The following is a 16,231-nucleotide window of genomic DNA, read 5'->3' on the forward strand; positions in this document are numbered from 1 at the left end:
ATTTCTTAATGTAAGGAGGTATGCAGAGAGCATGTGATGGCATTTGTATTTTACTAAAAAGCATCCACAGTTTATCAAGCTGTGAGTTAAACATTAGTAGGATATTTTCCATTTTATTAGAAACTAGTTAGAATCCCTTCTCACAGGATCTGACACACCAGTTGAACACAGCTATGACAGAGTTACAGGCCACAAAAAATACCTGGTTTCAAAAGACTCTCACCTCCATCTCATCATTAAAAGAACGCACTGCCTCTACAAGTGGCATAACAGCTAGTGGTACTTCCAGCAGTAGTGGTACAGGAAGTAGTGGACTTCAACGTCAACATAGCAGAGACAGTAACTCTGAGAAAGTGTAGAGAATGTTCCATGACTACAGAGTTTCAGCCATATCTTTGTTTATTACAGAATTAGCTACTACAGTGGAAAGATTAAAAAAAAAAATACTAAATTATAGTAAATATTAAATTGATCAAAGTGACATATCAGATGAACACAATGAAAGTTAACAGATGACACATAGAAAAGATGGATTCTCTAACAAGACACTTAATGAAAATGACTCAAATAGTCTTTTGAAGAAAGTTTATAAAAGGAGAAAATTTAGAAGCATTTAATAGCCCCTCTGGCACAGTACTTGAAGATTACATTTGGTAAAGTGAGTTATAGACTTCACAGAAAAGGATGTGGCCCTGGTTAATAAGTTTTTCTATCAGTCATATCAGCTGAGCAAGTAAGTTTTTCTATCAGTCATACCAGCTGAAGCTGGGGGTAGTGATGCAGTTTCCTGTGGCTAGGGTAGCACCAGGAATGGACAAAGGCAAGCAAGTATGAATATGTACATGTGTATATATGTATATGTCTGTGTATGTATATGTATGTATGTATATGATGATATGTATATGTATGTATATGTGCGTGTATGGGCGTTTATGTATATATATATGTGTATATAAGTGGATAGGCCATTCTTTGTTTCCTGGCGCTACCTCACTGACATTGGAAACAGCGATTAAATATATATATATATATATATATATATATATATATATATATACATATATATATATACTTACACACTCACACACACATAGGAACGAACTTGTAGACCACAAAGGAAAATCAAAGCAGGAAAATTTACTTAAGTGCTCTCATGTATTTCAACATCTTCAGAAGCAAATAGTAACAAATCACTGTTGGAGATAAATATACAGATATACCATTAAATGTTAACAGGATTACTTCTTACACAGTACTGTGTAAGATGTGATCATTGTGTGTCTGCTTCGTAAATACATCATATATATATATATATATATATATATATATATATATATATATATATATATATATATATATATATATATATATTACACAAACTATATAGTTTTACATAGAGATATAGAAAAGAGCTGAAACTTAATGTTGCACTAGTCTTCATATTTTTTTCTGTATATTGATTATTACCCACTTGTATCTTTAATGTGTATGAATGAATGTATGGGGAGTAACAAGTTTTGTGTGTGTGGTATCTTTGTTTAAACTGTTTTCAAGTTGTAGCTGTTCCTAAGTGATTACATGATTCACTATGATGCAATTTGACTGTCACAATTGTTCTTCGCTTTATTTTTTTCATTCTTTAGTACATATTTAAGTAGCTTAAGCATTATTTTTTTTTCATTTTTGGGTATATATTTAAGGAGCCTCTGCATTATTTTTTTTTTCATTTTTGAGTATATATTTAAGCAGCTTAGGACATTACAAATGATGTTGTTTAATGGTATCAACATCTCTTTCTTTGTATGTGCTACACAATTATTAGTGTTGCTTCATTACCTGTGATAACTGTTAGGAATTTTTTTTTTCACCAGACTGCCTGTCACTGTCTGGGAAAGGCATCGAGAGTCAGTATGATTAAAGGATGCATTCAAGATATGCACTTATGATAAGGGCCTTCTAAATAAGCATTAATGAGTTTTTATGTGGTTATTTATGAATAGCAACTTCCTTTCACCTCATGCCATATTATTTTAGTACTGTATATCAATTTATAATTCTGTTACACGAGACAAAGCAGTCTTATTCATCTTGAAGTTCAGAACGAGAGGCTACAAATGCAATACGTAAATGTAGCAGTATCAAGTTGTTTGGGTTTTTATATTTTCCAGAATTTGTTACTACATATTTATAGACATTGGTACGACATTATTAAGTATCTGCGTTTTGAACGCAGGTACATAGGACATGTAATTCATACTTTCATCTGTTGCTGATTTAATAGCATTTTTCCCTTTTCCAAACATTATATTCTCCCACAACTGGAACATTCCTTTATTATTCTTTTGAAAAGAGTAGTAATCACAAGACATTCACAACCTTGTAGCTCAATATTTCTTTCATCATATTTTCAATTTTGAGAAAAAAGGGCAAATAGATATCACACACACACACACACACACAGCCTTGGTTAGTGCTGCAGCCCATGAATCTCACAGGCCCATTTGACTGCCTGACTGGGAAGCTGGTTCATAACCAACTGTTTAGCCTTACCCTCAGATTGGTTGATAATGGGTACCAGGTAAAAGTTTGGGTATATATCTATTAATAGGTTATGTGAGATTGGTTGATAATGGGTACCAGGTAAAAGTTTGGGTATATATCTATTAATAGGTTATTACTTTCATCAGAGTATCAGAATTATTATTATTATTACTATTATCTTTATAACCTTTCCTTCATACATAAGAGGTCAATGTCTGCTAGGGCACAGATAGGGATACTTCAGGGTAGAGTAGTCCCAATGTTGTTGTATGGATGAGAGTCTTGGGCCCTGTATGCAGAGTAAGGAAGATGGATATGCTGGAAATGAAAAGCTTGGGGATATATGGTAAGGCAGGTTTATTGTGTAAGGAATGACAGTGCAAAAGGGAGGTTTAATAATAAGTATAGTCTGATTAAGAGATCTGACAAGGATTTGCTAAAGTGGTTCATGCATGATAGAGAGGATGAATGAAGAAAGACTGACTAAGGACCTCTGCATGTCAGAAGTTGAGGGAGGGAGAAGTACTACTTATGGCAAGAGGACAAAGCAGGAATCTAAAGAGATGGAAGGTTACAGTAAATAAGGCTTTGAGTTGTCAACACCTGAACATTCAGAAGGTGAGAGGCTTGCACTGGATTAAGTTAATTGGGTCAATGTGGTATATTTGGGTAGCAGCTGCTTATGCTGTTACTAGATTGCACCGGGCATATGAAGCAGTCTAGTTAATGATGGAATGTCTATTGTGTTTGGCTGTGATAGATAGGCTCTGGCTTCAGTATATTTTACATGACAGCTAAAGTATGGATGTTTGTAACTGAAGCACTTGTTCTTTTGTTCCTGACTCTTTTCATGGTGACCTGAGAAGAAGTTGGGAATAAAGAAAAGTAAAAATCAATTATTACTTGCAACCCCAGAACCGTTTAACCTTTTGGATGTGCATTATGATTTCTTGGGTATTCCCTATTGATGGTATTTCACCATTAAAAATTGGTAGTAGTTAATGATTTTTTTTACTACTTTTCCAAAGTAAAAAGAAGCTTATATATCTGCCAATTAACTTACATAGAAAGCATGCCAAACATTCATTCTTTATCATAAATTTAACACTTTACCATTCCAAACTTATCTGCCGTGTTTTTTAATAGAATGAAAAAACATCATAACTTGTGAAAATAACTAAATCTGTTCGAACTATGTTAATCCATCTTAGAAAAGTAAAAACTACAATCTTGATTTGAGATACTGCTTAGTAATGATACTTAGGAACACCTCAGAGAGAGAGAGACAGTTAACATCAGTACTTGCTGACAGGGAGACCAAATTGGAGATGGAAGAATGGAGTGAAAAAGATTGAGTGATTGGGGTCAACCACTTTCTGTTACTGATGTGGAATGTGGTGACAAGTATTTTTGTGTAAAGATGAGTCAGTGTCAAATGCCTTCTTAATGTGTATTGCTACTGTGTGGGAGTGGGGTTGTGGTTGGTTAAATTCATTTAGGAAATGTTCTGTGAGGTCTGTGGTAGTAGACTGGGTATGAAGCCATGTTTTGTGGGTGACTGGCATGTTTTATTTGAATTTGTTTTGCATCATTTTTCTAGAGAGTTTGGATACCAAAGACAGAAGTGATAGAGGGTGGTAGGCTTAGGAATAATAGGGTAGTTTGCAGGTTTTAGGGTTGGTATTAGGTTGGAAAGTTTCCTTGTGTTGAGGGTTTTCTTGTGTAGGCAGGGGTATTTGAAGATATCTAAGTGCTTGGATTTCAACTAGGCCACAGTGTTTCATGCGAGAGTTTGAAATGTTCTTAGGGTCTGTAGCAGGAGAGTTCTTGAAGATTTTAACTGTGCTGATTGTATTATTGGGTGTCAAAGGAGGGTGGACAGTTGTTTCTGGATAGATTTTATGTAGGTTTTCCATGACTTTCCTCTTTATGGATGTGGTTGGTTTGTGGTTGGCTGAATTTTTAGTAGTGTCACAAGTTTGTGTTCTTTGGGAAAAGGGATTCCACAGGAATGAGTAAAGAGCACTTCATGATTGACTGTGTTGAGGAAGGAAAGCCAACTTTGTTTTTCTTTCAGTAGTGATAGTGTTGTTCAGGGTTTGGATTTGTTCTGTTATTTCTACCAATTAAGAGTGGTTGTGTCTTGAGTTGGTTTCTTTGCTTGGGAGAAGAAATTTGAGTTGCATCTCTTTCTCTGACCTTGTGGTTTGTTTTTTTTGCTGTCTTGCTTGAAGATGTTGATGAAGCGTGAGATTGCATGATGTAATGAAAAATCCTTTATACTGAAGTTTTGGAGCTTTGTTTTTATGTAGTGAGTGAAGGTTGGCCAGTCTGCCTTCCTGCAGTGTTTATTCTCTGATGCTTGTTAGGTGCTTCTGTTGAAGGTGAGGGCTTTGTGGAGTTGCTATCTTTCTGCCTGTGTGTGTATCACACACACACACACACACACACACACACACCAATCGACACACCCACACACACAGACCTACACATACACACACACACACAAAGATGCAAACACACACACACACACCACACACAGACAGACAACCTGACAGACAGACACAGACATGCACACACACTTGTAGACACACAGCCACAGGTGTGTCTGTGTCTGTCTATGTGTGTTTCTTGCGTTTCTGTGTGTATCTGTGTTTGAGTGTCTGTCTCTGTGTGATGTGTTTCTTTATGTGTGTATGCCTGACACACAGACACACATACATACATACATACATACACACACACACACCCACCCACCCACACACAGTCATACAGACATACACACACACACTAGCACAGACACACACACACACATGCACACAAAGACCCACACACACAAAGACACACACACACACACACACACACAAAGACATGCACACACACACAGTCATACACAGACAAAAACACACAGACACTACACACACACCCACACATAGACAAAGACACACACCCACCCACCCACACAAACAGACACACAGACAGAAAGACACACAAACACAAACAGACAGACATACACAGATACACAAACACACACACACACACACACACACACACACACACACAGAAACGCACCCACAGACACACACACCACACCACAGACACACACCGACAGACAGAGATACACACAGTCATACACACACACACACATGCAAACACATACACGCACGTGTAGACACACAGACAGCCACAGGTGTGTCTGTGTCCATCTCTATGTGTGTGCCTATGAATGGGTGTGTGTTTGTCTGTGTGTCTGGTTATGTGTGTGTATCTGTCTTTGTGTGGTGTGTTTGTGTGTATATGTCTGACACACATAGACAGGTGTCTCCGTGTGTGTGTGTGTGTGTGTGTGTGTGCCTATCTGTGTGTGTGTCTTACGTGCGTGTCTCTGTGTAGGTGTGTATTTGTGTGACACACATACACAGACACTGACACACACACACACAATTACACAAAGACAGACATACACAAAGACACACACAGATACAGATACCCACACACAGACATACACACATATACCGACACCACACACACAAATAAACACACACACACCCACACACAGGCACACGCGCACACACACACATATACACACACCACACACATAGACACACACACACACACACACACACACACACACACACACACACACACACACACACAGACTGACATGCACACATACCCACACTTGTAGACAGACAGAGACACGCACACAGACAGCCACAGGTGTGTCTGTGTGTGTTTCTTTGCGTGTCTGTATGGGTGTGTCTGTGTGGATGTCAGACACACACAGAGACACACACACAGGTGTCTATGTATGTGTGTTTGTGTGTGAGTATGTCTCTGTGTGGGTGTGTGTTTGTGTGTGACACACATATACAACCACACACAGACAGACAGAAACACACACACAAACCAAGACACACACACACCCACACTTATAAAGACACATACACACAGACAGCCACAGTTGTGTCTGTCTCTATGTGTGCGTTTGTTAGCTTGTGTGTTTGAGTCTGTATGTGTGTGTGTGTGCGTGTCTGACACACAGAGACACTAACAGACACACAGACAGGTGTGTGTCTCTGTTCGTGTATGTGTGTGTATGTATGTCTGTATCTGTGTGTTTGTGTGTGTGTGTGTCTGTATATCTGTGTCTGTCGGTCTGTGTGTGTGTTTCTTTGTGTAAGTCAGACAGACCCAAGTGTGACTGTTCGTGTGTGTGTGTGTGTGTGTGTGTGTGTGTGTGTGTGTCTTTGTGTAAGTCAGACAGACACAAGTGTGTCTGTTCGTGTGTTTGTTTCTGTCTGTGTTGGTGTGCGTATCTGTCTTTGTTTGTGTGTGCGTGTGTGTTTCTGTATGTGTGCGAGTCTGTTTGTGTGTGTTTTGTGTGTGTCTTCGTTTGTGTGCGTGTATGTGTGCGCGCGCGTCTGTGTGTGTGTGTGTGTGTGTGTGTGTGTGTGTGTCCGCGTGGGTCTGTGTTTGTCTGTGTCCACGTTTGTTTGTGTCTGTGTTTGTATTTGTATGTATCTGTGCGTGTGTCCGTGTTTATGTGTTTGTTTGTGAGTATGTATGTGCGTGTGTTCGTTTTTGCGTGTGTGCATGTTTGTGTGTGTGTTTGTATGTTTGTGCTTGTTCGTTCGTGTTTTTGTATTTTGCTTGTGTGCGCGCGTGTGTGTGTCCCTGTATATGTCTCCGCATGTGTGTGTGTGCGCGTGTTTTGTTTGTGTGTGCGTGTTTGTATGTGTGTGTGTGTACGTTTGTTCGTGTGTGTGTGTGTATGGGTTAGTCTGTGTTTTGTGTGTGTTGGTGTGTGTGTATTTGTTTGCGTGTTTGTTGTGTGCGCGCGTCTGCTTTGTGATTTTTTTGTGTGTGCGCGCGCGCGCCTGTATATGTGTGTGTGTGCACGTGCATGTGTATGTTTGCGTGTATTTGTTTGCGTGTTTGTTTTTGTCTGTGTGCGTGTGTATGTGTTTTTGTGTATGTATGTGTGTGTGTCAGCGATTGGGGCCTGAACATGCAGGAGGGTGAGAGGCGTGCAAGGAAAATAGTGAATTGGAACGATGTACTATAATGGGGTCGAAGTGCTGTCAGTGGACTGAACCAGGGCATGTCAAGCGCCTAGGATTAACCATGGAAAGGTCTGTGGGGCCTGGATGTGGATAGGGAGCTGTGGTTTTGGTGCATAACACATAACGGCTAGTGTGTGTGAACAAATGTGACCTTTTTGTCCGTTTTCCTAGTGGTATTTCACTGAAGCAGGGGGTAGCAATGCTATTTCCTGTTGAGCGGGGTAGCGACAGAAATGGATGAAGGCAAGCAAGTATGAATATGTACATGTGTATACAAGTGTGTGTGTATATTTATTTACTATACATAATCTCCATTTTCCGCGTCAGCGAGGTAGTGCCAGGAAACAACGAAGAATGGCTCATCCACTCATGTATACATAAATGTCCACAAACGCACATATACAGACATTACATACATACACATGTACATATTCATGCTTGCCTTCATCCATTCTTGTCGCTACCCAGATCTACAGGAAAACATCATTGTTATCCCCTGCTTTATTATTTATTTATTATACTTGGTCGGTTTCCCTCTTCACTGAGGTAGCGCGAGGAAACAGACGAAGAATGGCCTTTCCACTCATTTTATATATATATATATATATATATATATATATATATATATATATATATATATTCCCTGGGGATAGGGGAGAAAGAATACTTCCCACGTATTCCCTGCGTGTCGTAGAAGGCGACTAAAAGGGGAGGGAGCGGGGGGCTGGAAATCCTTCCCTCTCATTTTTTTTAATTTTCCAAAAGAGGGAACAGAGAATTGGGCCAGGTGAGGGTATTCCCTCAAAGGCCGAGGCCTCTGTTCTTAACGCTACCTCGCTAATGCGGGAAATAGCGAATAGTTTGAAAGAAAGAAAAGGATATATATATATATATATATATATATATATATATATATATATATATATATATATATATATATATATATATATGAATGAGTGTGTTAGTGGTTTTGATGCACGAGACCGGGTTATAGTGTTGGGTGATTTTGAATGCAAAGGTGAGTAATGTGGCAGTTGAGGGAATAATTGGTATACATGGGGTGTCAGTGTTGTAAATGGAAATGGTGAAGAGCTTGTAGATTTATGTGCTGAAAAAGGACTGATGATTGGGAATACCTGGTTTAAAAAGCGAGATATACATAAGTATACTTATGTAAGTAGGAGAGATGGCCAGAGAGCGTTATTGGATTACGTGTTAATTGACAGGCGCGCGAAAGAGAGACTTTTGGATGTTAATGTGCTGAGAGGTGCAACTGGAGGGATGTCTGATCATTATCTTGTGGAGGCTAAGGTGAAGATTTGTATGGGTTTCCAGAAAAGAGTGAATGTTGGGGTGAAGAGGGTGGTGAGAGTGAGCGAGCTTGGGAAGGAGACTTGTGTGAGGAAGTACCAGGAGAGACTGAGTACAGAATGGAAAAAGGTGAGAACAATGGAAGTAAGGGGAGTGGGGGAGGAATGGGATGTATTTAGGGAATCAGTGATGGATTGCGCAAAAGATGCTTGTGGCATGAGAAGAGTGGGAGGTGGGTTGATTAGAAAGGGTAGTGAGTGGTGGGATGAAGAAGTAAGAGTATTAGTGAAAGAGAAGAGAGAGGCATTTGGACGATTTTTGCAGGGAAAAAATGAAATTGAGTGGGAGACGTATAAAAGAAAGAGACCGGAGGTCAAGAGAAAGGTGCAAGAGGTGAAAAAAAGGGCAAATGAGAGTTAGGGTGAGAGAGTATCATTAAATTTTAGGGAGAATAAAAAGATGTTCTGGAAGGAGGTAAATAAAGTGCGTAAGACAAGGGAGCAAATGGGAACTTCAGTGAAGGGCGCAAATGGGGAGGTGATAACAAGTAGTGGTGATGTGAGAAGGAGATGGAGTGAGTATTTTGAAGGTTTGTTGAATGTGTTTGATGATAGAGTGGCAGATATAGGGTGTTTTGGTCGAGGTGGTGTGCAAAGTGCGAGGGTTAGGGAAAATGATTTGGTAAACAGAGAAGAGGTAGTAAAAGCTTTGCGGAAGATGAAAGCCGGCAAGGCAGCAGGTTTGGATGGTATTGCAGTGGAATTTATTAAAAAAGGGGGTGACTGTATTGTTGACTGGTTGGTAAGGTTATTTAATGTATGTATGACTCATGGTGAGGTGCCTGAGGATTGGCGGAATGCGTGCATAGTGCCATTGAACAAAGGTAAAGGGGATAAGAGTGAGTGCTCAAATTACAGAGGTATAAGTTTGTCGAGTATTCCTGGCAAATTATATGGGAGGGTATTGATTGAGAGGGTGAAGGCATGTACAGAGCATCAGATTGGGGAAGAGCAGTGTGGTTTCAGAAGTGGTAGAGGATGTGTGGATCAGGTGTTTGCTTTGAAGAATGTATGTGAGAAATACTTAAAGCAAATAGATTTGTATGTAGCATTTATGGATCTGGAGAAGGCATATGATAGAGTTGATAGAGATGCTCTGTGGAAGGTATTAAGAATATATGGTGTGGGAGGCAAGTTGTTAGAGGCAGCGAAAAGTTTTTATCGAGGATGTAAGGCATGTGTACATGTAGGAAGAGAGGAAAGTGATTGGTTCTCAGTGAATGTAGGTTTGCGGCGGGGGTGTGTGAAGTCTCCATGGTTGTTTAATTTGTTTATGGATGGGGTTGTTAGGGAGGTGAATGCAAGAGTTTTGGAAAGAGGGGCAAGTATGAAGTCTGTTGGGGATGAGAGAGCTTGGGAAGTGAGTCAGTTGTTCGCTGATGATACAGCGCTGGTGGCTGATTCATGTGAGAAACTGCAGAAGCTGGTGACTGAGTTTGGTAAAGTGTGTGAAAGAAGAAAGTTAAGAGTAAATGTGAATAAGAGCAAGGTTATTAGGTACAGTAGGGTTGAGGGTCAAGTCAATTGGGAGGTGAGTTTGAATGGAGAAAAACTGGAGGAAGTGAAGTGTTTTAGATATCTGGGAGTGGATCTGGCAGCGGATGGAAACATGGAAGCGGAAGTGGATCATAGGGTGGGGGAGGGGGCGAAAATTCTGGGAGCCTTGAAGAATGTGTGGAAGTCGAGAACATTATCTCGGAAAGCAAAAATGGGTATGTTTGAAGGAATAGTGGTTCCAACAATGTTGTATGGTTGCGAGGCGTGGACTATGGATAGAGTTGTGCGCAGGAGGATGGATGTGCTGGAAATGAGATGTTTGAGGACAATGTGTGGTGTGAGGTGGTTTGATAGAGTAAGTAACGTAAGGGTAAGAGAGATGTGTGGAAATAAAAAGAGCGTGGTTGAGAGAGCAGAAGAGGGTGTTTTGAAATGGTTTGGTCACATGGAGAGAATGAGTGAGGAAAGATTGACCAAGAGGATATATGTGTCGGAGGTGGAGGGAACGAGGAGAAGAGGGAGACCAAATTGGAGGTGGAAAGATGGAGTGAAAAAGATTTTGTGTGATCGGGGCCTGAACAAGCAGGAGGGTGAAAGGAGGGCAAGGAATAGAGTGAATTGGAGCGATGTGGTATACCGGGGTTGACGTGCTGTCAGTGGATTGAATCAAGGCATGTGAAGCGTCTGGGGTAAACCATGGAAAGCTGTGTAGGTATGTATATTTGCGTGTGTGGACGTATGTATATACATGTGTATGGGGGTGGGTTGGGCCATTTCTTTCGTCTGTTTCCTTGCGCTACCTCGCAAACGCGGGAGACAGCTACAATGCAAAAAAAAAAAGAAAAAAATAATATATATATATATATATATATATACATATTATATATATATATGTATATATATATATATATATTCTTATGAGTCCACGGGGAAAATGAAACACGAAAAGTTCCCAAGTGCACTTTCGTGTGATAATCACATCATTAGGGGAGACACGAGAGAAATATAATAGTCAGTTGATATACATCGAATTGTGATCCTTTCCAATATATATATATATATATATATATATATATATATATATATATATATATATGCCCATATACATAAATAGAGACATGTACATATTCAAACTAGCTTGCCTTCATCCATTCCAAGCATTACCCCCACCGCACAGGAAACAACATTGATATCCCCTGGCAATAGAGAGGTAGCTCCAGGAAAGCATAAAAAAAAAAAAAAAAAAAAAAAAAAAAAGAAAGGCCACAATCATTCACACAGTCTCTAGCTGTCATGTATAATGCATTGAAACTACAGCTATCTAACCAAATCCAGGACCTACACACCCTTCCATGGTTTACCCCAAATGTTTCACATGCCCTGGTTCAGTCCATTGACAGCACGTCAACCCCAGTATATAATATTGTTCCAATTCGCCCTATTCCTTCCATGCCTCTGACCCACCTGTATGTTCAGGCTCTGACCACTCAAAATCTTTTCACTCCATCCTTCCACCTCCAATTTGGTCTGCTGCTTCTCCTTGTTGCCTCCACCTCTGACACATATATCCTCTTTGACAACCTTTCTTCAGTCATTCTCTCGATGTGTCCAAACCATTTCAACACACCCTCTTCTGCTCTCTCAGTCACTCTTTATCCATACATCTCTTACCTTTTCATACTTGATTAAACCACATTGTCCTCAAACATTTCATTCACATTCACCTTCCTCCGTGCTACCCTATCTATAACCCATGCCTTGAAACCACGTAATATTTTTGGAACTTTTTTCTTCAAGCACACCAATTTTTGTTCTCTGAAATAACACTCTTTCCTTACATTTTTCATCGTTCCCAGAACCTTCGCCCCCCTCCTCCACCTTATGATTCACTTCCCATTCCACGGTACCACATGCTGTTAAGTCCACTCCCAGATATCTAAACATCCCAACTAACTTGTCCCTCAACCCTGCTGAATTTTACCTTGCTCTTATTGACATTTACTCTCAACTTTCTCCTTTCATACATTTTTCCAAATTGTCACCAACTTCTGCAGTTTCTCACTCGAATCAGCCGCCAGTGCTGTATCATCGACGAACAACCGACTTACTTCCCAGGTCCTCTTATTCCCAACAGACTGCATACTCACCCCTCTCAAACTCTTGTACTCACCTCTGTAACCACCCCATCCAAAAACATATTAACCATGGGGACATATCACACCCCTGCCGCAGACCAATCTTCACTAGGAACCAATCACTCTTTCTTTCTACTCATGCACATGCTTTACACCCTTAAGAATTTCTCACTGCTTCCAGCAGCTTAACTCCCACACCATATATATAGTTTAAGACCTTCCACAAAGAATCTCTTTCAACCTTATCATGGCCTTCTCCAGATCCATAAATGCTACATACAAATCCATCTGTTTTTCACAGTATTTTTCTCATTCTTCAAAGCATAAACCTGATCCACACATCCTCTACCTTTTCTGAAACCGCACTACTCTCCAATCTGGTGCTCTGTACATGCCGTTGCTGCTTCCTTAAATACATCCCGTTCTTCACCCCCTCCCCTCACGTCATTTGCTCTCACCTTTTGCCATTCTTTAATATAAATTTAATATAAATCACTCATCACTAATATCTGGTCTCATGCACCAAAATGCTGACACACTTACTCGGCTGCACCCAAAACTTTTGTTTCATGGTCTTCTCATGACCAGATGCACAAGGACCAATAATCACCCTTCCCTCTTCAGTTTTACCCACGTCAGTCTGTTGGGCCTGGATGTGGATATGAAGCTGTGGTTTCAGTGCATTACACATGAAAGCTAGAGACAGTGTGTCAATAAATGGCTTTTTTTTTTGTCAGTTTTCATGGCGTTACCTAATGAAGCAGGAGGTAGTGATGCTGTTTCCTGTGGGGTGGGGTAGCACCAGGAATGGATGAAGGCAAGCAAGTATGAATATGTACACGTACATGTCCGTGTATGCCGATATGTATATATACGTATATATATATATTTATTAATTTTCCACAATCGCCTTTTCCTACGTCAGCGAGGTAGCACGAGGAAACAAAGAATGGACCATCCACTCGTATACACACACACATTATATATATATATATATATATATATATATATATATATATATATATATATATATATATTGGAAAGGATCACAATTTTGCGCGTGATCAAGATATTCCGAAGAGTCCATGGGGAAAATGAAACACGATAAGTTTCCAAGTGCACTTTCGTGTAATAATCACATCAAGGAAGTCACAAGAGAAATATAACAGTCAGTTGATATACAATGAAGAGACTAGGACACCATTTGGTAAACATGAGATTGTCCAAGACAATCGCATGTTTACCAAATGGCGTCCTAGGTCTGTGAGGCCTGGATGTGGAAATGGAGCTGTGGTTTCGGTGCATTATACATGACAGCTAGAGACTGAGTGTGAACGAATGTGGCCTTTGTTGTCTTTTTCTAGCACTACCTCGCGCACGTGCGTGGGGAGGGGGTTGTTATTTCATGTGTGGCGGGGTGGCGATGGGAATGAATAAGGGCAGAAGTATGAATTATGTACATATGTATATGTCTGTGTATATATATGTATACGTTGAGATGTATAGGTATGTGCGTGTGTGGACGTGTATGAATATACATGTGTATGTGGGGTGGGTTGAGCCATTCTTTCGTCTGTTTCCTTGCGCTACCTCGCTGACGTGGGAGGCAGCGACAAAGTGTAATATATATATATATATATATATATATATATATATATATATATATATATATATATATATATATATATACTATCCCTGTGGATAGGGGAGAAAGAATACTTCCCACGTATTCCTTGCGTGTCGTAGAAGGCGACTAAAAGGGGAGGGAGCGGTGGGCTGGAAATCCTCCCCCCGTTTTTTTTTTTTAATTTTCCAAGAGAAGGAACAGAGAAGGGGGCCAGGTGAGGATATTCTCTCAGAGGCCCAGTCCTCTGTTCTTAACGCTACCTTGCTAATGCGGGAAATGGCGAATAGTTTGAAAGAAAAAGAATATATATATATATATATATATATATATATATATATATATATATATATATATATATATATATATATATATATATATATATACGCCCATACAGACACACACATGTACATGACATATACATACACATGTAAATATTCATACGAGCTTTGCCGTCATCCATTCCCGTAACTACCCCTCCCCACAGGAAACAGCATTGCTGCCACCTGCTTTAGCAAGGTAGAACCAGAAAAAGAAGGCCACATTCGTTCACACTCAGTCACTAGATGTTATGTGTAATGCACTGAAAGCGCAGTTCCTTATGATTTACTGGATTTTAACTGCTTGTGCTTGCATTGTGATCGAAGAGTCACTTTCAGCAAGGTTGTATCATCAGAGTACAATCTCATTGAAAAATGTCTTACTGCAAAGACATCCACACTTTCCCTGTTACAAGTCCTAGCACAGCCTTAAAGTTGCAGGAACCCCTAAGTAAGGGAGTCCTTGAAATCATATAACAAAATTGTAATATATATCTATACACTCAACGTGTGCATAGATATTTGCTTCATGAGTGCTGCAGGAGCCCTATACATGGGGTTCCTTGGGTAGGAAAGTAAGTATAATATGAGTAGTGGGTTCTACATATGCAAAACTCTTTCCATGTAATACATTTATAGAGTAGTAAACACAAACAAAAGTATACCATGGTTGTATCGAGTTGTATTTTCTGAAGTCTTTAACAACTGTATACAAGAAGAAAGTCTTGTTCACTATCTTTATCTCTACATTGGTCATTAACTTACAGAAGCATCTGTCTTATATCCTTTTGCCAAGAGTTTATTTTTTCATTTGTAGTACTTTGTAACTTTTAAGAGCAATTTTGTTCATGATGTGGAACAGAAGCATTGATCAGCTATATAGCCGTGTACATTTTTTTCATATGATCACATTCATTGCATTGCACTCAGCAGTTCATGTTCGTGTCACTAGGCGGTACAGACACTGTACAATTTACTTCACTAGATACCTTGTCTTTTTTTCCTTGGTATGAGAAGTTGCTGGCCAAAAATTAATAGTTTTTTATTTAAAGTTGTAGGGTTTTAAAAAAAACCCTGTATGTGTCCAGTCTTTGTACAAGAAGTGTAAAAAGAAATCTTGTACGTCACTGGTTTTGTAGGTTGGTACCTCTGAGAAGGGCTGTCTAAGTCTTGGGCAGACGAATTACTTGCTATTCATACACTAACACCTGCCAGCTCTTATATGGCCGAGGCTTAGAATGTGGCCTCGTGAGGGGTGAATTCAAAACAATCTTGTATCATGGTGACACCATGTAGTGTTAACATCAGAATATATGATTGTTGATATGGTATTATTCAGAAAACTTACTAATGCCCTTCTTAGCTTATCTAGCATGAGCAATATAGATAAAAAAAAGAATGAAATTACAAGTGGAAATGTATTAATCTGCAAATTCCAGGGTGTCATTATTATTGTGAACAGTAACACCAAAGACAACAAAATAATGATTACTTTCTACCCTTAAGCAAAAATTAGGCTCAAAATATACCAAATCCAAAATTTGATGAATTGGATTTATATTTGTGTGTAGAAGTGACCTCATCCCATGGTTATATATAGTCTGTTACCTTTCAAAAGATGGAATTTATATCAGAAGTCACTGGGTAATTCAATTCCCATTGTAGCAGGTTCAGTGAT

The 16,231-nt window shown here is 39.5% G+C and overlaps 1 protein-coding gene across 6 annotated transcripts in view; it reads left to right on the plus strand.

The window, feature by feature from the left end:
• The window catches only part of LOC139748664 (rab GTPase-activating protein 1-like), a 158,869-nt gene extending 142,982 nt beyond the window's left edge, over window positions 1-15,887 (plus strand). For all 6 annotated transcript variants that reach the window (XM_071661926.1, XM_071661927.1, XM_071661923.1 and 3 more), the window contains one exon: window positions 147-15,887. In XM_071661926.1, the coding sequence (XP_071518027.1) occupies window positions 147-359 (213 nt within the window). In that variant the 3' untranslated portion in view covers window positions 360-15,887. The remainder of the gene's footprint in view (window positions 1-146) is intronic.
• Window positions 15,888-16,231: the final 344 nt, after the last annotated feature.

This window comes from Panulirus ornatus, chromosome 5 (assembly GCF_036320965.1).
Source record: "Panulirus ornatus isolate Po-2019 chromosome 5, ASM3632096v1, whole genome shotgun sequence".
Lineage (NCBI taxonomy): Eukaryota > Metazoa > Arthropoda > Malacostraca > Decapoda > Palinuridae > Panulirus > Panulirus ornatus.